Raw genomic sequence first — 22,787 nt, 5'->3', positions numbered from 1 at the left:
GAGAATTATGTTCAATCGATTAGCAGGCATATTCAATGACGAAATTCCCCAGCACTAAAATTTGTTCTGACCTATTTTGGCAATTTTGTAGCTTTTCCCACATCTCCGCAAAAATAGGCAGGAGTTGGGCGGCATTGAATTTTGGCGGAAGTTGTTGGTCCGTATGAGGGGCACTTGATTGGGGACTCACCTGAGATGGCGGATGCACTAAATTCACCGGCGACGAGACACCGGCATCTGTCAATGGTGTTTGCGATGCTGACTGCTGCCATGGTTGCTGCTGGTGAAGCTGCTGCTGATGATGCTGCTGCTGTTGATGCTGCTGCTGTTGTGTTGCTGGCGCTCTGGTGTGGGCTCCATTAATTGGCGGCAGCGATGGGAAATCGCCATCCGTAAACACCGGACCCTTGTTTGGCTTCCTGTCCGGCTGGTGTTTCTGCGAAGCTTCCTTCCGAATTCGCTTATATTCCTCTCTTTTCCGGCACTGTTTATCAGTCGAGCGATGCCCTTTTCCGCAATGGATGCACTTGTATGCAACGGCACCTTCGATTGGACATTCCGTAGTTAGATGCCCTTGAGCACAGTTATTGCACCTCGGCTTATTGTGGCAGTTACGCGTACCGTGCCCAAAATTCAAGCACCGCATGCACTGGGTAATGTCACGATTTGTTCCTCGATAGGCCTCCCAGCGAACAATCATGCACGCCACTGATCGCACTGCTTTTAACGCGTTTAGTGTCACTGTACCTTTTTTAAAATGCACTAGGTACAAACAGTCGCGATACGGAATTTTTTCTTTTCGCCCCATGGCAAACACACACAGCGGCTGCAATTTATACCGCTCTACCAGTTCGTGCTCAATCGCACTGCACTCCATTTTCGGCAGACCGCGCACTACCGCTTTAAATGGCTTTTCCGATGCCACATCATGGGTAAAATATTCAGCACCAACTCGATTCAGATAGTTGCATGCTCGCTGATAGTTATTTTTGGTACGCACTACTATTTTAATACCTATACCACTGAGTTTATATTCCGCATTTACACCAGCAGCGGTCAGATCATTTTTTAACGTGACGAGGGGAATTGATTTTACCACCAGCGGCGGAAGTTTCACTGCACTTTCGTTCTCTGGCAAATCAGCCACTGAATCACCAAAACCGTTCAAATCACTAATGTTCATTGCAGTTTGGGCACGACTGCTAACAGCACTGACGCGGTTCGTTTGTACAGAATGCACCGAATTCACTTCGCCAGTTGGCACTTGCGGGCTGCGCATGGTATTTTTCCGCTTAGGGTTTGTTTTCGGGCTCGCTTTCGAGCCACCCGAACGCCGTTTGCGTTTCGACATACCGGTTCCGGTTCCACTGAGCAAAAACTTTCCAAATCAAACACGTCTTGACTCGTCCGATGCCAACACAAGAATTGAGCACACTTTTCATCAAGCTGTTCCTATTTATTGACTTTACAATGCAGATGGAAGGACGTCCTTTTGTTCGATAAATGAAAATATTTTCATCATTCGTTTTGGTGTAGCTTTCGCTTAGTGGTAGAGTTGCCACATTCACTGATTTTTTTGGAAGGATTTGCAAAAACCTTCGGGTTTGTAGATTAGAAAAACATTTTCTGATTCACTGGTAAAAGTATAGAATTACCAAGCGCAAACTTAATACTAGTTAATAAAAGAAACTTTCTAATTAAATTCTTTTTCCATTTTGCCTTCGTCCTAATAAGGACGGTTTGTGGATAACTATGTTGATTCAAGACGGGAATCTTTTAAAACAATTCAAACCTTGCAGACGATTGTTTTTACTGCGTACATCCGTACGATCTTTCCCCTTTTGCAGCTCACGCCGAATGAGCACACTTTTCATCAAGCTGTTCCTATTTATTGACTTTACAATGCAGATGGAAGGACGTCCTTTTGTTCGATAAATGAAAATATTTTCATCATTCGTTTTGGTGTAGCTTTCGCTTAGTGGCAGAGTTGCCAGATTCACTGATTTTCTTGGATTTGCAAAAACCTTCGGGTTTGTAGATTGGAAAAACATTTTCTTATGATTCACTGGTAAAAGTACAGAATTACCAAGCGCAAACTTAATACTAGTTAATAAAAGAAACTTTCTAATTAAATTCTTTTTCCATTTTGCCTTTGTCCTAATAAGGACGGTTTGTGGATAACTATGTTGATTCAAGACGGGAATCTTTTAAAACAATTCAAACCTTGCCGACGATTGTTTTTACTGCGTACATCCGTACGATCTTTCCCCTTTCGCAGCTCACACCGAATGAGCACGATTTTCATCATGGTGTTCCTATTTATTGACTTTACAATGCAGATGGAAGGACGTCCTTTTGTTCGATAAATGAAAATATTTTCATCATTCGTTTTGGTGTAGCTTTCGCTTAGTGGTAGAGTCAGGGTGGCCAGACCTACCGATTTATCGGTAGTCCTACCGATTTTGGTCTTCCCTACCGATTCACAGACGACCAAGGTAAAACTACCGATATTTTGTTATTCCTACCGAAAACTACCGATTTTTATTGATTGTGGACACATCCAACATTCATTTTTTGGGTTGGATTTGGTCTGAGATCTGTGTTGTCAGTATTTTACAATTCTATGTCAATACTACGTTTTTGGGACAACAACCCGGCCTACCGATAACTACCGATAAACTTTTAGTGACCCTACCGATATTAAGGAATTCTATTTGGCCACCCTGGGTAGAGTTGCCACATTCACTGATTTTTTTGGAAGGATTTGCAAAAACCTTCGGGTTTGTAAATTAGAAAAACATTTTCTTATGATTCACTGGTAAAAGTACAGAATTACCAAGCGCAAATTTAATACCAGTTAATAAAAGAAACTTTCTAATTGAATTCTTTTTCCATTTTGTATTCGTCCTAATAAGGACGGTTTGTAGATAACTATGTTGATACAAGACGGGAATCTTTTAAAACAATTCAAACCTTGCCGACGATTGTTTTTACTGCGTACATCCATACGATCTTTCCCCTTTCGCAGCTCACACCGAATGAGTACGCTTTGCAGCCTTCGATGTTTTGGTGGCATTTTTAGTGGCAGTTACTACCGCCTTTTCAGTGACTGCGTTTCTTAGCCTTTGGCTTTTTGGACTTCTCACCGCCACCACCTCTACCAACGTTTTTCTTCTTCTCTCCGATGGTAGCTGATTTGATTGGTCGTCCGATGCAGCTTCTCACGACCACGCACGTCTGTTATGCACTGCGTCTTACACACGTCTGGCTTTGAGAAAAGCTGCGACACCCCTATTTATAGGTTTTATCATTAATGTTGATTTCATTTAAAGTAGTTTTACTATTTAAACAAATTTTATACCAAATTTTATATAGCAAAGAACGTATCGGTAGCAAGCATTGAACGTTTTCCTTCCGATTTATGAAACAAGATTGGCAATCCGTTTTGTAGAAGAAAAGTTAATAAGGTTCAAAATGTACGTAACGCTTTCGCTAATATGCACTACTATCGCTTTCTCGCTCGTTCTCGTGGCGTGCATGAGCCTTTCCTTTCCGTCCGACTTCTAATGGCTTAACCAAAATTAATATCCCGGCTTTCCCCCACCAACTGCTCTCGTCAAGCAACCCAATACGAATAATCATAGGAACAAACATGTAGTGGACCTTTATATAAACTTTTCATTATTTTATTGTTCATTCGCTGCACCATTTTGACGGCTCTGTGCGGGATGGGCTGAAAATTTTCACTTTTCCGAGTCGTTTTCGAAAGATTTTTCAAAACACTATTTTTCCGTTGATAATGAATATCCTACATATTCCAAAATTTAATACAACATTGGTACAAATATTTTCGACAAAATGCCGAAGAAATTGATTAAATCCATTCAGTACAACAAAAGATATAAGCGTTCAAAATCTTACATCATTTTTCTTCCGAAATTTTGAAAAGGGGCCCCTATATTGAAAGGTAAGTCGTTAGTCACGACAAAACCGCCATCGGTAGAGTGACGCGGTCGGCGATCAAAAGTAAAACGATCGGGTGTAATATTTGAAATAAAGTGACGTTATCGGTGAGAAAAACCACCATTGGAAAGTGACGCTGCGGGCAGTGAATAAACCGCCTTCGGTAAGGCAAAGCAATCGGTGTGAAAAAACTTGCTAGTACAAGTGACGCCGCGGGTTGTGAAAAAACCGCCATCGAGAAGTGACGCAATCGGGTGTGCAAATAGAGACGCTGTGTAGTAGTGAAACCGCCATTTTGCGAAAAATCGGAATTTGATTGGTGCCGTGTAATTTGTTTTTTCTAACTTTCCTGCAACAAATCAGCATCGTAGTGAGTGGTTAAATTGACTATTCGTCCGGCCGAATGGCCTCTTCGTCGACGTACGGGCTGCCTCGGCCGCCGGATGATACCGGTGCCGGCTGTCCGAGATGGATGGACCCAGAGGGAAAGCATGGTAAGGTAATCGTGCTCTCGCTTAAGGCTGCCAATGATGGAGTGCTGCCGAAAAATCACCCCTTCAGTGTCGGTAAGTCCATCCAACTATTAATTGGTAATTCATATACTGCTTCCACCGAAGCGAAAGGCACCAAATATATAGTGAAGGTCAAAAATCAAATGCATGCAACCAAACTGCTTGGCATGACAACCTTAATTGATGGAACGCAGGTTGAAATCACAGCGCACCCCACGTTGAACTACAGCAGGTGCATTGTGAACTGTCCCGAGGTTAACGAAATGTCGCAGGAAGAGCTGCTAACTGAATTGGCCCCTCAAGGGGTGACAGCAGTACGTCGGCTCACAAAAATGGTGGACAAAGTAAAAGTGAATACTTCCACCATGATTCTGACGATGGAAGGAACCACATGGCCACAGCACATTTATTTTGGAGCACTTAGAGTGCCAACACGCTTCTATTATCCTGTACCTATGTTGTGTTTCAACTGCCTCGAATACGGGCACACTAAGACTCGTTGCAAAGGTGCATCCCGGTGCCAAACTTGCTCTGCTTACGAACATAAAGCCGAAGAATGTAATAAGGTTGAAAACTGTTTTCACTGCAAGGAAGGGCATAAACCGACAGATCGGAATTGCCCAATTTACAAACGGGAGAATGAGATTGTACGAATTAAAGCCGAACAAGGCTTATCATTTGCAGAAGCCAAAAAGATCTACGAAAGCCGTGTTGGTGCAAAATCCTACGCCAATGTTAGTAAAAGACTTATCGTACAACCTGATACCAAGGATAAAGAAATAGCTTGCCTTAAAGAGGAATTGACTGCACTACGGAAGCAACTTACTGCCGCGATTGACCAACTCAAAGAACGTGAAAACTACCAATGCCAAAAAAACAACGAAGAGAAAGCACTTAAGAAGGAATCTCGAAACAAACGGCTCAAGGAAGTATCGCCGGAAACGACAACCGTGTCCGAATGTCGACCCCCGCCTTTGAAGAAAACAACTGCGAAAATGGAAGGGAATGCTGAAACTGAATACAAAGTTCAGTTACCTTCAACTGAACCGATGCTTGACGATCTGATTGAAACCGAACACTCTGATACTAACCCGGAAAGCATGAACATCACGGACAACGATTCGGACAGATCCGATACAATAATTATTAAGCGAAGGGATAAAAGGAAACAACGCCAATCCAAAAATGCATCCACCAAACAACAATAACCAAAGGAAGAAAAAAGAAGTTTTAGTTGACAATACCTTTGCTTTACAATGGAACATCGCTGGAATGAGACGCAAACTACCTGAACTGCAGCTGCTAATTAAAAAGTACTGTCCTAGTATATTGGCACTGCAGGAAACAATGACACCAGTAAATTCTGCCCCCAACATTAAAGACTACGACATGTATTTAATCGAAGGATCGATCAATAAAACAAAGCACGGAGTTGCACTTGGAGTGCGGAAAGGTATTCCTCACAACCGACTGCAAATACGAACCGATATGCAAGCTGTAGCTGTTCAAATCGACACGGGAACTAAAACAACGATAGTCAGCATGTACTTACCTCCAAGCCAGTCCTCTCACAAGAGAATCGAAGAGCAGCTAAATGAGCTGATCCTGCAACTACCTGAACCCGTAGTGCTATTGGGTGATTTTAACGCTGCAAGCACTGAGTGGGGCTCTAAACACACCGACTATAAAGGAGAAATGCTCGAAAAGTTTTGTATGGATAAAGGACTAGTATGTCTAAACGACGGAACGCCTACCAGAATTGACCCCGCTAGAGGAACAATGACAGCAATTGACTTATCGTTTGCATCCTGGCAAATCTCAACCAGATTCAGCTGGCAAGTGGAGGAAGACGACCACGACAGTGATCACCTCCCTGTTAGGTTGATTGCTGGCTGCTCGTCCCCGACTGTCTGCGCTAGACCACGATGGCGATATGAGGACGCCAACTGGGAAAAGTACCAGAAAGAGATAGATGGAAGACTGGTATTATCCAAGGATTACACAATTAACGAATTCAGTCAGCTTGTTTTCAATGCGGCTAACCAATCGATTCCGCGTACTAGTGGTCGCCCTGGACCAAAATCGGTTCCATGGTGGAACGAAACCGTAAAAGCTGCCATAAAATACAGAAGGAAAATGCTGCGAGCCCTAAGACGACTTGATGAGAATGATACAAGGAAAAAACAAGCACTGAATGATTTTCAGAAAGCACGGAAGGCTGCAAGAAGTGCGATTGCAGAAGCAAAAAAAGCAAGCTGGGAAAAATTTGTTGAAGAAATCAATCCGTCCATCACACCCAAGAAGCTGTGGGGGAAAATCAACACACTGAGCGCCAAGAAAAGGATAAATAAAAAATACTTGCGAATCGACGGAACACTCACTAACACACCTGCTGACATGGCCGAATCACTAGCCGAACATTTTGCAGAAGTGTCGGCAACCAAAGGCTACCCGAAAGCATTCCAGGTACGGAAGGCAAAGGAGGAAGAAAATATACCGGATTTCAACGTGGCACCCTCGCCACTCGATGCTAACTTCAACTTTAGTGAACTAAATTGGGCACTGAACAAGGCCGCGGGACTATCCGAAGGTCCCGATCGAATCGGATATCCCCTGCTTAAACATCTACCAATACAAGCTAAGCTGACATTGCTTGACCTCTACAATGAAGTTTGGAGCAGTGGCATAATTCCAAATGAGTGGAAAGAAGCCACAGTCATACCGATTCAAAAGCCCGGAAAAAAAGGAATGGAAGCCGATGAATACAGGCCAATTTCGTTGACCAGTTGTGTCGGCAAAATCCTCGAAAGAATGGTCAATCGTAGACTTGTTCAGGAAATTGAATCCAACAAGCGAATTGAGAACCGGCAATTTGCCTTTCGTCCAGGCACAGGCGTGGACAGCCATCTTGCAAAATTGGAAACAATACTGGAAGATTCACTTGATACGGATATGCACGCAGAAGTTATTATGTTAGATCTATCAAAGGCATTCGATCGAACATGGAGACATCCGATCATCACTACCCTCAGTGGATGGAACATTGGGAGCAAAATGCAAAAATACGTGTTCAACTTCTTGGATGATAGAAGTTTTCGAGTTTTTGTTGACGGCGCACAGTGGCTGGAGGCTGGCCAAAACCTCAAAAATTTATTATTGAAATATTTATATTTTATATTTTTCCCAAATTTCTCATGTATTGAATGATGTATATTCAAAATTTTATGGTCATTGGATAAGAATAAGATTTTTAACAATAGTTTAAACGTAGCAAAGTCCGGAAATTTTAATGATTTTCATTTCCGAAACCACCATTGCTCTGTTCACTTCAAATGTATGTTGCTCTTTTGATTTTGGTCCAATTTTAGCACAACTAATTTCATTGTGTAGAGGAACGAAAGAGCTTGGTTAGTGATTAAAATACATTTGGTAAATTTACTTGGAACTATGATTTTTTAGTTTAAATATGTTTGAGGTGGTCAGATCAAAAATACTTTTTTCACTAATGTATTCTGTACAAATTTCGGAAACATTTCGGAACGGTCACATAGTATACATTCTATGGGAAATAACCTCTACTTTTCGAATATAATGGTCTCGTTCTGCGCCTAGGTGCGCAAAAAGTTTTAAGGGGATTTTGAAGCTTTGTTGCTGATATGGAGGCGCATGGTGTTTTGTGTAAAATAGTTAGACAATCTACTATAAACCAACACGTTATACAATGGATTTAAAGTAGTGTTCTTCATTTTTTATGATATTGCTGACATTGGTGAACAGTAACGGAAAATCTATCATGAAAACGGAATCATAGTTATAAGAAAGGTTCAATGACACTGTATGAAAAAATGCATTTAATATTTTACGACTTTTGACATCAAAAATGAGCTCAGCACCTCAAAATTAGCTTAAATTGTGATTTTCAGCCAATTTAGGTAACATTTGAGGTTTTGTCCGACTTTTGTTTGAAGACCCGCCACTGTGCGGCGCCCTTTCCGATCGACGAATACAGGAAAACGGAATACCCCAAGGCTCCGTAATCTCGCCCACCTTATTTAACATCGCTATAAATTCCATCTGCAAATGTATTCCAGAAGACATGGAAATCTTGCTCTATGCTGATGATTTGATCATTATCGCTACCAGCAAATTTCCACGACGAACGCGAGCTAAAGCTCAAACCGCACTCAACAATGTACTGGCCTGGGCAGAACAATACGGTCTACAGTTCTCCACGTCGAAATCGAAACTTATGCATATATGCAACGGAGGCAAACATTGTAAAGTGCCAGATCTGAAAACTCCTGAAGCTACTATTCAAAAAGTGAGAACTGCAAAAATTCTAGGAGTACAGGTAGATTCGAGACTAACGTTCATGAAACACGCTGATAACCTCGTCAAGGAGTGTCAGAATCGGCTGCTGATAATAAAAGCGATCAGTCGCAGATACGCTGGTGGCAACAGGCAAACGCTCTTCAGAGTTTGTAATAGCATTCTACTATCGAAGATCTCTCACGGTTTCGGATTGTACAGCCGAGGTGGTGAAAAGGTGATTAAACGTATTCAGCCAATCTACCACTCTGCTATTAGAACGATCTCTCGAGCCCTTATAACCAGCCCAATTTTATCATTGCTAGCTGAAAGTGGTCAGCTACCATTCGATTACGTCATGACCGGTCGCCTAGTCGGCAAAGCCTGCAGTTGGCTTGAGAAACGACCAGTAGAAGAAGACCAAGTTTGTCCAATGGTCAGAAGAGCATCGAAGTGACTAGAGCAAATAACAACTTGTCAAATACCAACGATCAGCACACTCAACAGGATAAGTAATCGAGCATGGGATGCGGAAAACCCCACTATTGATTGGAGCATCAAAAACCAAACGCGAGCTCATGAAGCACCATCGAAAATTCAAGCCATCTTCAGCGAACTACGAACGAATAAATACTCGAAATCTGCGAAGTTCTTCACCGACGGCTCTCTGGACGGAGACAGTGTTGGACTGGGAATCCACAGCGAAAACATTGAAATTTCCATGCGCATTCCGAACTGCTGCACTATTTTCTCAGCTGAAGCATTGGCACTTTTGGTAGCGACTGAAAATGCTCCGATCTCCAAGCACACAGTAGTTTTCAGCGACTCTGCAAGCTGCTTACAGGCGATAGAGCATGGAAAGTCTCGACATCCATGGATACAGGCGGTAGAAGAAGCGTCTACTAGAAAGAGCATCGCGTTCTGCTGGGTGCCAAGTCATTCTGGCATCACAGGGAACGAAAGGGCTGACTTCCTAGCCGGCGAAGGTCGAACGAAGGAATGCACTGAAATACCTGTTTCAGCGAAAGACTTTGTGAAATCTACCAAATCACTACTTCGGCAGGCTTGGGAAATAAAATGGAGAAACTGCGATACTTTCACCAGAAGCATTAAATCATCGACATTACCATGGAATGATATGACAAACTGTTCTGAACAAACTGCAATTACCAGATTGAGGATAGGCCATACGAAGCTGACGCACAACTTTATTCTCGACCGAGAAGACAAACCTCAGTGCTGCGGTGAGGACCTTACGGTGAGACATCTACTCGTGGACTGTCAGCAAAACCAACACAACAGAGAAAAACATTTTGGAAATCAAACACTTGGTGAAATATTAGGAATAGCAAATGAAGAGAAACTTATTAAATTTTTGAAAGAAGAAAACTTACTGAAAAGCATTTAAAATTGTTCAATGAAATGTAAATATATACTATGTGGCGTGACGAATGAAAAAAACACTTTTAAAGTCACGTTAATAAAAATAAAGTAAAAAAGTAAAAAAGCCCTCGGTTACCATATTCGCAGACTTGCATCATCGTGCATCGTCCATCCATCAATTCGTCGTCTACAACTGTGTGTGGAAGAAAACCAAACGAAACGAACGCGCAATGGCTGAAACTGCTATCGACGTTGCTGCTACGGCCCCTGCCGTCGTCGCCTCTCCGCCAGCTGCCAAAGCACCACCGAAGCAGGCGGCCAAGGCTAGCAAGAGTGACGCCAAGAAACCGAAAAAATCTTCAACCCATCCACCAGTGAGTGAGATGGTTCTGGCTGCCATCCGGACCCTGAAGGAACGGAGCGGATCATCACTGCAGGCGATCAAAAAGTACATCGCCGCCAACTACATGTGTGACGTCGCCAGGCTGGCTCCGTTTATCCGGAAGGCTTTGAAAACGGGTGTCGAGAAGGGAAACATCACCCAGACCAAGGGTACCGGTGCTTCCGGATCGTTTAAGGTGACGGTCGAAGCAAAGAAACCGGCTGGCGGCGATAAGAAACCACCATCGGGTGCAGCGAAAAAACCGAAGAAATCGGCTACTAAATCCGGAGAGAAGAAAAATCCGCCGGCTGGTGGTGGTGGTGAGAAGACCAGCAAGCCAAAGGCGGCGATCCCGGCCGCTAAGAAATCGGCTGCGAAGAAAACGAAAGCTGCTGCCCCTGCCAAGGCGGTAACGGCTGCCACTAAACAGAAAGCCACCAAACCATCGAAGGCTGCAGCGAACAAGCCGAAGGCCCCTAAGCCAAAGAAGGCCGCCACCGCCCCGAAGAAGGTCACCGCCGGCAAGAAGTAAATTCCCGACAACGTGCGCGTCCTCCCAAAACAACAGTCCTTTTCAGGACTAACAAAATTGTAAAGAATTGATTGATGCTTATTTTCCGTCAATGCTCCGTTCCCCCCATGAGTTTTCTAGCTTGAGCAGCACACCCGCATTCAACTGGCCCGCCGATTGGCAAGATAAATCAGTCGTTAGTTTGATTAAACAAATCACTATAGTAAATAGGCGCGGTTTCTTGCTCAGATAAACGTACGTACAGGTAAATTAATAGTAGGCCGTGGTTTTCTGTTGCCCTAGCAAACAAACAGAGCAAGTATAATATTACTCTGATTAGCAAACAACGCGCTTATTTTGGCTATAATAAAACAGAGAAAAATTGGCTGGCACAATAAACAAACGAACGAACGATAATTACCGATTTTTTAGCCTAAATTGGCGAACGTATTGTATTGATCGATCAACTTTGAGATTACAAATTGTGTTGGGTACGGTTTCTACGAAGATCAAAAGTTTGAAGACTGGGAAGTTTATTGTATTAACAAGTATGATCCAGAAGTGTGTTCTTTTTGCGGCAGAATTTTCTCACACGCTGGGGGTCGGTCATATAATGGGCTGTTTTAAACTGAATAGAATAGACGACAAAAAGACCGTTTTCCGTCTTAACGAAAAACAGTCAACTAGCGCGGTAAGGGGAAAGACTACTTCCACAAACTACAGCAAAACACATTTGATTTGAAAAATGGACAGAGAAAAAAATGACAACCTTTTTAGCTCTAATGAAACAAACAAACAACAACTAATGTTTATATAAACTATGTGTACATTTCAATTCAACTCTTTACCAGAACGTGTTTTGGTGGCCCTGAAAAGGGCCGATGACGATGGTGTGTGACATCCGGCGGCGGGGCGGGCGACGATTTACTTCGAGCTGGTATACTTGGTAACGGCCTTGGTACCTTCCGATACGGCATGTTTGGCCAGCTCGCCCGGTAACAGCAAACGAACGGCGGTCTGTACCTCGCGGGAGGTGATCGTCGACCGTCGGTTGTAATGGGCCAGACGAGATGCTTCGTTAGCAATACGCTCGAAGATGTCGTTCACGAAGCTATTCATGATGCTCATCGCCTTCGACGAGACACCGGTGTCCGGATGGACCTGCTTCAGCACCTTGTAGATGTAGATAGCGTAGCTTTCCTTGCGGCGTTGCTTTCGCTTCTTCTTCTCTCCTCCTCCTGCTTTTGTGGCGATGTTCTTCTGTGCCTTGCCACCGCCGCCGCCGGATTTTTTCACAGCCTTTCCGCTGGCTTTCGGTGCCATAGTAACGACGTGGTTGTGCTGCTGTTAACGCTCTCGATGCGAACTGCGCTGACTGATTGGTAGCAAAAATGACAATTTTTTTTTGTCGTGACTAACGACTTACCTTTCAATATAGGGGCCCCTTTTCAAAATTTCGGAAGAAAAATGATGTAAGATTTTGAACGCTTATATCTTTTGTTGTACTGAATGGATTTAATCAATTTCTTCGGCATTTTGTCGAAAATATTTGTACCAATGTTGTATTAAATTTTGGAATATGTAGGATATTCATTATCAACGGAAAAATAGTGTTTTGAAAAATATTTCGAAAACGACTCGGAAAAGTGAAAATTTTCAGCCCATCCCGCACAGAGCCGTCAAAATGGTGCAGCAAATAAACAATAAAATAATGAAAAGTTTATATAAAGGTCCACTACATGTTTGTTCCTATGATTATTCGTATTGGGTTGCTTGACGAGAGCAGTTGGTGGGGGAAAGCCGGGATATTAATTTTGGTTAAGCCATTAGAAGTCGGACGGAAAGGAAAGGCTCATGCACGCCACGAGAACGAGCGAGAAAGCGATAGTAGTGCATATTAGCGAAAGCGTTACGTACATTTTGAACGTTAATAACTTTTCTTCTACTAAACGGATTGCCAATCTTGTTTCATAAATCGGAAGGAAAACGTTCAACGCTTGCTACCGATACGTTGTTTGCTATATAAAATTTGTTTAAATAGTTCAAAAACTACTTTAAATGAGAATCAACATTAATGATAAAACCTATAAATAGGGGTGTCGCAGTTTTTCTCAAAACCAGACGTGTGTAAGACGCAGTGCATAACAGACGTGCGTGGTCGTGAGAAGCTGCATCGGACGACCAATCAAATCAGCTACCATCGGAGAGAAGCAGAAAAACGTTGGTGGAGGTGGTGGCGGTGAGAAGGCCAAAAAGCCAAAGGCTAAGAAACGCAGTCACTGAAAAAGCGGTAGTAACTGCCACTAAAAATGCCACCAAAACATCGAAGACTGCAAAGCGTACTCATTCGGTGTGAGCTGCGAAAGGGGAAAGATCGTATGGATGTACGCAGTAAAAACAATCGTCGGCAAGGTTTGAATTGTTTTAAAAGATTCCCGTCTTGTATCAACATAGTTATCCACAAACCGTCCTTATTAGGACGAATGCAAAATGGAAAAAGAATTTAATTAGAAAGTTTCTTTTATTAACTAGTATTAAGTTTGCGCTTGGTAATTCTGTACTTTTACCAGTGAATCATAAGAAAATGTTTTTCCAATCTACAAACCCGAAGGTTTTTGCAAATCCCTCCTAGAAAATCAGTGAATGTGGCAACTCTGCCACTAAGCGAAAGCTACACCAAAACGAATGATGAAAATATTTTCATTTATCGAACAAAAGGACGTCCTTCCATCTGCATTGTAAAGTCAATAAAAAAGATGGGTGGGTAATGTCTAGGACATAACCGGAGTGTCGTGACTACTCGTTTGACTTGTAATTCAAATCGAATGATACTCAATGAAATATGTGGGAATGTTTCAAGTTATTCTTTATAATAATTATGGTGGTTCTGAAAAGAACCTTTGTTGTTGGCGTCTGCGTTGATCGGGGATGCGCTGGATTCTAAGCTCGTTGAGACATTCATTCATGAAATGAACAAATTTCATATTTTCTTGCTTTGAACTATCAATGTTAAAATCTCTCGAAACAACCATCGGAATCTTTTCCGTACAGAAATGAACACGCTTAGCGAAAAACTAGGGGCGGGTAATGTCCGGGACATAACCGCGATGCTCATATTCTTAAAATTCTGCTTGTATCTCCTTCAAATGGCTAAATTTTGCGCATTAAGTTCGATTCACCGGGCTCAGCGAAATTTTCCTGGGGATCCCGTTCGTTAGTATATTCAGCAAAACAATTTTATTACCGAGTTCTCCGCGTTGAATACAGGTCAATAATTTCATATAATGATTTCAACATGCAGACAATGTACATGTATGACAGGTGGGAGTGTTCTGAAGTGGTTTTAGTGGAGGTAACAACATAAAATCATGTATTGGACATTTTACAATGATTCTCCTTAACCCTGCAAAACCACGTGGTTGGCAGCAGAGGGTTAAGTTGTTTGGAAGAGATGACAGTTAATATATGATAACTAAAAATATAAAATTGTTCTATAAATTGCAAAGTTATTGCCGCGTTGACCTGAAAATTTGTCATTTCATTCATAAAGGAACAATCATTGAAATTATGTCAATTTATGCTTTGCAAGATTTGAAATAACTTCGAAGTGTGGTCACGACACCCCTGTTATGTCATATACATTACCAACCCATCTTTTTCCATTTTGCCTTTGTCCTAATAAGGACGGTTTGTGGATAACTATGTTGATACAAGACGGGAATCTTTTAAAACAATTCAAACCTTGCAGACGATTGTTTTTACTGCGTACATCCATACGATCTTTCCCCTTTCGCAGCTCACGCCGAATGAGCACACTTTTCATCAAGCTGTTCCTATTTATTGACTTTACAATGCAGATGGAAGGATGTCCTTTTGTTCGATAAATGAAAATATTTTCATCATTCGTTTTGGTGTAGCTTTCGCTTAGTGGCAGAGTTGCCACATTCACTGATTTTCTTGGAAGGATTTGCAAAAACCTTCGGGTTTGTAGATTGGAAAAACATTTTCTTATGATTCACTGGTAAAAGTACAGAATTACCAAGTGCAAACTTAATACTAGTTAATAAAAGAAACTTTCTAATTAAATTCTTTTTCCATTTTGCCTTCGTCCTAATAAGGACGGTTTGTGGATAACTATGTTGATACAAGACGGGAATCTTTTAAAACAATTCAAACCTTGCAGACGATTGTTTTTACTGCGTACATCCATACGATCTTTCCCCTTTCGCAGCTCACGCCGAATGAGCACACTTTTCATCAAGCTGTTCCTATTTATTGACTTTACAATGCAGATGGAAGGACGTCCTTTTGTTCGATAAATGAAAATATTTTCATCATTCGTTTTGGTGTAGCTTTCGCTTAGTGGCAGAGTTGCCACATTCACTGATTTTCTTGGAAGGATTTGCAAAAACCTTCGGGTTTGTAGATTGGAAAAACATTTTCTTATGATTCACTGGTAAAAGTACAGAATTACCAAGCGCAAACTTAATACTAGTTAATAAAAGAAACTTTCTAATTAAATTCTTTTTCCATTTTGCCTTTGTCCTAATAAGGACGGTTTGTGGATAACTATGTTGATTCAAGACGGGAATCTTTTAAAACAATTCAAACCTTGCCGACGATTGTTTTTACTGCGTACATCCGTACGATCTTTCCCCTTTCGCAGCTCACACCGAATGAGCACGGTTTTCATCATGGTGTTCCTTTTTATTGACTTTACAATGCAGATGGAAGGACGTCCTTTTGTTCGATAAATGAAAATATTTTCATCATTCGTTTTGGTGTAGCTTTCGCTTAGTGGCAGAGTTGCCACATTCACTGATTTTCTAGGAGGGATTTGCAAAAACCTTCGGGTTTGTAGATTGGAAAAACATTTTCTTATGATTCACTGGTAAAAGTACAGAATTACCAAGGGCAAACTTAACACTAGTTAATAAAAGAAACTTTCTAATTAAATTCTTTTTCCATTTTGCCTTCGTCCTAATAAGGACGGTTTGTGGATAACTATGTTGATACAAGACGGGAATCTTTTAAAACAATTCAAACCTTGCAGACGATTGTTTTTACTGCGTACATCCATACGATCTTTCCCCTTTCGCAGCTCACACCGAATGAGCACGGTTTTCATCATGGTGTTCCTTTTTATTGACTTTACAATGCAGATGGAAGGACGTCCTTTTGTTCGATAAATGAAAATATTTTCATCATTCGTTTTGGTGTAGCTTTCGCTTAGTTGCCACATTCACTGATTTTCTTGGAAGGATTTGCAAAAACCTTCGGGTTTGTAGATTGGAAAAACATTTTCTTATGATTCACTGGTAAAAGTACAGAATTACCAAGCGCAAACTTAATACTAGTTAATAAAAGAAACTTTCTAATTAAATTCTTTTTCCATTTTGCATTCGTCCTAATAAGGACGGGTTGTGGATAACTATGTTGATACAAGACGGGAATCTTTTAAAACAATTCAAACCTTGCCGACGATTGTTTTTACTGCGTACATCCATACGATCTTTCCCCTTTCGCAGCTCACACCGAATGAGTACGCTTTGCAGTCTTCGATGTTTTGGTGGCATTTTTAGTGGCAGTTACTACCGCTTTTTCAGTGACTGCGTTTCTTAGCCTTTGGCTTTTTGGCCTTCTCACCGCCACCACCTCCACCAACGTTTTTCTGCTTCTCTCCGATGGTAGCTGATTTGATTGGTCGTCCGATGCAGCTTCTCACGACCACGCACGTCTGTTATGCACTGCGTCTTACACACGTCTGATTTTGAGAAAAACTGCGACACCCCTATTTATAGGTTTTATCATTAATGTTGATTCTCATTTAAAGTAGTTTTTGAACTATTTAAACAAATTTTATATAGCAAACAACGTATCGGTAGCAAGCGTTGAACGTTTTCCTTCCGATTTATGAAACAAGATTGGCAATCCGTTTAGTAGAAGAAAAGTTATTAACGTTCAAAATGTACGTAACGCTTTCGCTAATATGCACTACTATCGCTTTCTCGCTCGTTCTCGTGGCGTGCATGAGCCTTTCCTTTCCGTCCGACTTCTAATGGCTTAACCAAAATTAATATCCCGGCTTTCCCCCACCAACTGCTCTCGTCAAGCAACCCAATACGAATAATCATAGGAACAAACATGTAGTGGACCTTTATATAAACTTTTCATTATTTTATTGTTCATTTGCTGCACCATTTTGACGGCTCTGTGCGGGATGGGCTGAAAATTTTCACTTTTCCGAGACGTTTTCGAAAGATTTTTCAAAACACTATTTTTCCGTTGATAATGAATATCCTACATATTCCAAAATTTAATACAACATTGGTACAAATATTTTCGACAAAATGCCGAAGAAATTGATTAAATCCATTCAGTACAACAAAAGATATAAGCGTTCAAAATCTTACATCATTTTTCTTCCGAAATTTTGAAAAGGGGCCCCTATATTGAAAGGTAAGTCGTTAGTCACGACAAAAGGAACACCATGATGAAAACCGTGCTCATTCGGTGTGAGCTGCGAAAGGGGAAAGATCGTACGGATGTACGCAGTAAAAACAATCGTCGGCAAGGTTTGAATTGTTTTAAAAGATTCCCGTCTTGAATCAACATAGTTATCCACAAACCGTCCTTATTAGGACAAAGGCAAAATGGAAAAAGAATTTAATTAGAAAGTTTCTTTTATTAACTAGTATTAAGTTTGCGCTTGGTAATTCTGTACTTTTACCAGTGAATCATAAGAAAATGTTTTTCCAATCTACAAACCCGAAGGTTTTTGCAAATCCTTCCAAGAAAATCAGTGAATGTGGCAACTCTGCCACTAAGCGAAAGCTACACCAAAACGAATGATGAAAATATTTTCATTTATCGAACAAAAGGACGTCCTTCCATCTGCATTGTAAAGTCAATAAATAGGAACAGCTTGATGAAAAGTGTGCTCATTCGGCGTGAGCTGCGAAAGGGGAAAGATCGTATGGATGTACGCAGTAAAAACAATCGTCTGCAAGGTTTGAATTGTTTTAAAAGATTCCCGTCTTGTATCAACATAGTTATCCACAAACCGTCCTTATTAGGACAAAGGCAAAATGGAAAAAGATGGGTTGGTAATGTATATGACATAACAGGGGTGTCGTGACCACACTTCGAAGTTATTTCAAATCTTGCAAAGCATAAATTGACATAATTTCAATGATTGTTCCTTTATGAATGAAATGACAAATTTTCAGGTCAACGCGGCAATAACTTTGCAATTTATAGAACAATTTTATATTTTTAGTTATCATATATTAACTGTCATCTCTTCCAAGCAACGTAACCCTCTGCTGCCAACCACGTGGTTTTGCAGGGTTAAGGAGAATCATTGTAAAATGTCCAATACATGATTTTATGTTGTTACCTCCACTAAAACCACTTCAGAACACTCCCACCTGTCATACATGTACATTGTCTGCATGTTGAAATCATTATATGAAATTATTGACCTGTATTCAACGCGGAGAACTCGGTAATAAAATTGTTTTGCTGAATATACTAACGAACGGGATCCCCAGGAAAATTTCGCTGAGCCCGGTGAATCGAACTTAATGCGCAAAATTTAGCCATTTGAAGGAGATACAAGCAGAATTTTAAGAATATGAGCATCGCGGTTATGTCCCGGACATTACCCGCCCCTAGTTTTTCGCTAAGCGTGTTCATTTCTGTACGGAAAAGATTCCGATGGTTGTTTCGAGAGATTTTAACATTGATAGTTCAAAGCAAGAAAATATGAAATTTGTTCATTTCATGAATGAATGTCTCAACGAGCTTAGAATCCAGCGCATCCCCGATCAACGCAGACGCCAACAACAAAGGTTCTTTTCAGAACCACCATAATTATTATAAAGAATAACTTGAAACATTCCCACATATTTCATTGAGTATCATTCGATTTGAATTACAAGTCAAACGAGTAGTCACGACACTCCGGTTATGTCCTAGACATTACCCACCCATCTTTTTTATGATCAAAGCTACACCACCTCCGCCCGAGTGGGTTCGATCCATGCGCACAGTAGAAAATCCTGGGATGCTAAAATTTATCCCGGGTTTCAGATTTGTTTCGGTTAGAACGGCAATGTCTATTCCTTGCCGATCCAGAAATTCACCAAGTTCAATTCGTTTCCGCAGTAATCCGCGGGCGTTCCAAAGAATCAATTGCAGAGGATTAACAAGCATATTGAATCACAAACTGTCCCAGTACGCAAATTTGTTCCTGCCTATTTTGGCATTGTTGCAATTTTTCACACATTTCCACAAATATAGGCATTAATTGTGCGGCAGTAAATTTGGGCGGAAGTTGTTGGTCCAATTGAGGGGAACATTGATTGGGACTCACCTGAGGCAGGAATATGTTTGGCGATGACGAAGCTACCACTTCGGCCGACGTCGGCTGCCACGCTTGCCGAACAGATGCCGGTTGCTGCTTTGAAATTGACGATGAATGCTGCTGCTGATATTTCTCCGCTTGCTGGCGTAGCTGCTGTGGCTGCTGCTGCCACTGTGCCTGCGATGCTGGTACTCCATTCTTACGTTGACTTGGCAGTAACGATGGGAAATCACTTTCACTAAAAATCACTTCTTTGTTCGGTTTTCGGCCCGGCTGGTGTTTTTGCGATGCATCTTTACGTATGCTTTTATATTCTTCACGCTTACTGCACTGTTTATCGGTCGAGCGGTGCCCCTTCCCACAGTGAACACACTTAAAAGCCACTGCACCCTCAATCGGACACTCCGTAGTAAGGTGAGCTTGTGCACAATAATTACACCGCGGTTTAATGTGGCAATTACGTGTGCCGTGTCCGAAATTTAAACAGCACATGCACTGAGTGATATCACGATTTGTGCCTCGGTAGGCCTCCCAGCGAACCACCATACTCGACAGTGAACGCACAGCTTTCAATGCATTTAGCGATACTGTACCCTTTTGAAAATGCACAAGATACAAGCAATCACGATACGCCATTTTCTTTTCTTTTCGCGCCATGCGAAAGACGCCCAGCGGCTGCAATTTGTACCGTTCTTTTAGTTCAAGTTCAATTTCACTGATTGCCATAAATGGAAGACCGCGCACTACTGCTTTGAATGGTTTTTCCGATGCAAAATCATGTGAAAAATATTCTGCACCAACTCTATTTAGATAATTCCGGGCATTCTGATAGTCACTTTTTGTATGTACAACTGTTTTTATACCGACGCCACTTAGTTTGTACTCTGCTTTTACACCAATTTCCGCCAGCTGCTTTTTCAGCGCGGCGAGCGGGATCGATTTTACCACCAGCGGCGGCAATTTCACTGCAATTTCTGCCTCTTGCTGATCCTCCATTGGACCACCAAAGCCGTCCAAATCGCTCACGTTCGTTGCAGTTTGGGCACGACTGCTGATAACACTAATACGATTCGTTTGTGCTGAATGCACTGACATCATTTCACCTGCCATTTTGCTGCCCGAATTTCCAGGCACTTGAGGGCTGCTCATTGCGTTTTTCCGTTTTGGGTTCGATTTCGGGCTCGCCTTCGAGCCACCCGAACGCCGTTTGCGTTTAGACATCACTTCGCGAAAACTAACCGTAAGACCAAAAACAATCACGTCTTAACTCTTCCGATGCAAAAACGAGAATGGTCTTGGTAGCAAAAATCACTACATATCGCTTATATACGATCGTGTAGCGAGACGAAGGTTCGTCATTTTTTGTGTTTAGCGCGTTTCGTTCGTTCGCTACTCCGCCCCTTTGGCGAACGATGTGCAATGAAGCGAATGCATAACAAGGGGTGCTGTGTGCGCGAGTGGCATCAGTGTTACTCGTATTGTCTACGTGACTACACACGCATAAACCTACGACAATGTCTGCACGCGGTAAAGGAGGAAAAGCGAAGGGAAAGCCAAAATCCCGCTCAGTTCGTGCCGGTCTCCAGTTCCCTGTTGGCCGAATTCACCGTCTGCTGAGGAAGGGAAATTATGCTGAACGTGTCGGTGCCGGAGCACCAGTATACTTGGCAGCTGTAATGGAATATCTTGCCGCCGAAGTACTGGAGCTGGCAGGAAACGCTGCCCGCGATAACAAAAAGACCAGAATCATCCCCCGTCATCTGCAGCTGGCCATTCGAAATGACGAAGAGCTAAACAAACTGCTCTCCGGCGTGACCATTGCCCAGGGTGGCGTGTTGCCTAACATACAGGCCGTTCTGCTGCCGAAGAAGACTGAAAAGAGGGCCTCCGCAGCAACCTAAATCCCGCTCCTTTCTAGCCGAAAAAACCGCCCTTTTCAGGGCGACTATTTTCTTCTGATAAAAAGAGTTAATTTGATTTTCACTCCGATAATCATCAACGTACATTTCTGTGAGCATTGCACAAGTTTCTTTGCAATGCTCGTCAGACACTTAATAATAATTATCATGGCATTGACGATTTCATTTAACCCCGCACTCTTATCTCTCAAAAGTTCTCACTCATCGAATTGGTGCTAAATCACAAATCGGCCGCGCAAGTTTTCCCTCAATGGGTCCTCTGTTTTGCACACGCTACTACTGTCGATCGGTACGAGGTGGTGCTGGCAAAAAATCCCCCCATCCGCGTGCTTTCTAACACACGCACACACACAGCCATGCAGGTGCCTGAGCATTTTTGGAGGGAAACGGAAAATTTCTGCTAATAATTCTTAGTAAAATATGATTGGTTGGTCCTGAAAAGGACCGTTTGTTGCTGTTTTTTTTTTCGTTCTGGGCACACACCAAATTTAGGCCCGCTCCCCACGGATCCGGCGAGCCAGTTGGATGTCTTTCGGCATGATGGTCACTCGCTTGGCATGGATAGCGCACAGATTGGTATCCTCGAACAAACCAACCAGGTAAGCCTCGCTGGCTTCTTGAAGGGCCATGACGGCTGAGCTCTGGAAGCGCAGATCGGTTTTGAAGTCCTGCGCGATCTCACGAACCAGACGCTGGAAGGGCAGCTTGCGGATTAGTAGCTCTGTCGACTTCTGATAGCGACGAATTTCTCGTAGCGCGACGGTTCCTGGTCGGTAGCGATGGGGCTTCTTAACGCCACCCGTAGCTGGGGCACTTTTACGGGCAGCCTTCGTTGCCAACTGCTTGCGGGGAGCTTTCCCTCCGGTGGACTTGCGGGCGGTCTGTTTCGTACGGGCCATGTCGCGAAAATGCTGCTCTACAGTAGTAGCTACCACTGTGATGCTGTTCAAACGACGAATGATGACCAAAACAGACCGACCGATTTTTTTTATAGTCGCGAGTACACACTACTATCGCCTGTCTCGCTCGTGTCCGTGCCATGTGCCTTTTCGTTCTGTATACGGTTCGATTCGGCTACTATACTTCCCCCACCATTTCCATTCCGGAGCCAGTGTTGCCAGGCTTGAATTTTTCAGCTTTTCATCAGATTTGCTAAAAAATATTCCCAAAAAGAAAAACTGTATGTATGAGCAAAAAATCGCCTAGAAATCAATAAAATTCCAACAGTAGAAGAATATCAAACCAGAAATGGTTTGTTCAACAGTAACAATTTGTTCCATCATAGATCAGTATCAGATATCGATATTTAAGTACCATAGAAGCCAAAATAACGTACCATGTAGACGGATGTATAGAAAATCTTTAAAAATCTTTTAAAAAAACCCGTTTGTAGAGTAGAGTCTGCTATTTTCGATTTACTTTTTCTTTCTTTCTTTTTCAG

At 42.2% G+C, this 22,787-nt stretch overlaps 3 protein-coding genes across 3 annotated transcripts in view; 2 read left to right on the top strand and 1 right to left on the bottom strand.

Moving 5' to 3' along the window:
• The first annotated feature begins 10,396 nt into the window (after window positions 1-10,396).
• On the top strand, window positions 10,397-11,248 carry LOC131687300 (histone H1A, sperm-like). Its single transcript, XM_058971377.1, has 2 exons — window positions 10,397-10,957; window positions 11,201-11,248. Exons 1-2 carry the CDS (start codon window positions 10,397-10,399, stop codon window positions 11,246-11,248), a joined length of 609 nt encoding a protein of 202 aa, XP_058827360.1.
• A 9,693-nt stretch (window positions 11,249-20,941) lies between these two features.
• Window positions 20,942-21,328, top strand: LOC131687298 (histone H2A-like). Its single transcript, XM_058971376.1, has one exon. The coding sequence runs from the start codon at window positions 20,942-20,944 to the stop codon at window positions 21,326-21,328; it is 387 nt and encodes a 128-aa protein (XP_058827359.1).
• Window positions 21,329-21,834: 506 nt separating this feature from the next.
• LOC131687297 (uncharacterized) overlaps window positions 21,835-22,787 on the bottom strand; it is a 3,857-nt gene continuing 2,904 nt past the window's right edge. The window contains exon 3 of the mRNA XM_058971375.1: window positions 21,835-22,288. Within this exon, the coding sequence (XP_058827358.1) occupies window positions 21,835-22,288 (454 nt within the window). The remainder of the gene's footprint in view (window positions 22,289-22,787) is intronic.

This window comes from Topomyia yanbarensis, chromosome 3, assembly GCF_030247195.1.
Source record: "Topomyia yanbarensis strain Yona2022 chromosome 3, ASM3024719v1, whole genome shotgun sequence".
Classification (NCBI taxonomy): domain Eukaryota; kingdom Metazoa; phylum Arthropoda; class Insecta; order Diptera; family Culicidae; genus Topomyia; species Topomyia yanbarensis.
Note: the sequence above shows the minus strand (reverse complement) of the source record. Positions and strands in the feature narration are given on the sequence as shown.

Excerpts from the sequence above, each read along its gene's own strand:
- LOC131687300 (XM_058971377.1), top strand. The coding sequence starts at position 10,397 with ATGGCTGAAACTGCTATCGACGTTGCTGCTACGGCCCCTGCCGTCGTC. Across the intron at positions 10,958-11,200 it reads CTGCTGCCCCTGCCAAGGCG|CTTGAGCAGCACACCCGCAT; the intron begins GTAACGGCTGCC and ends TGAGTTTTCTAG.
- LOC131687298 (XM_058971376.1), top strand. The coding sequence starts at position 20,942 with ATGTCTGCACGCGGTAAAGGAGGAAAAGCGAAGGGAAAGCCAAAATCC.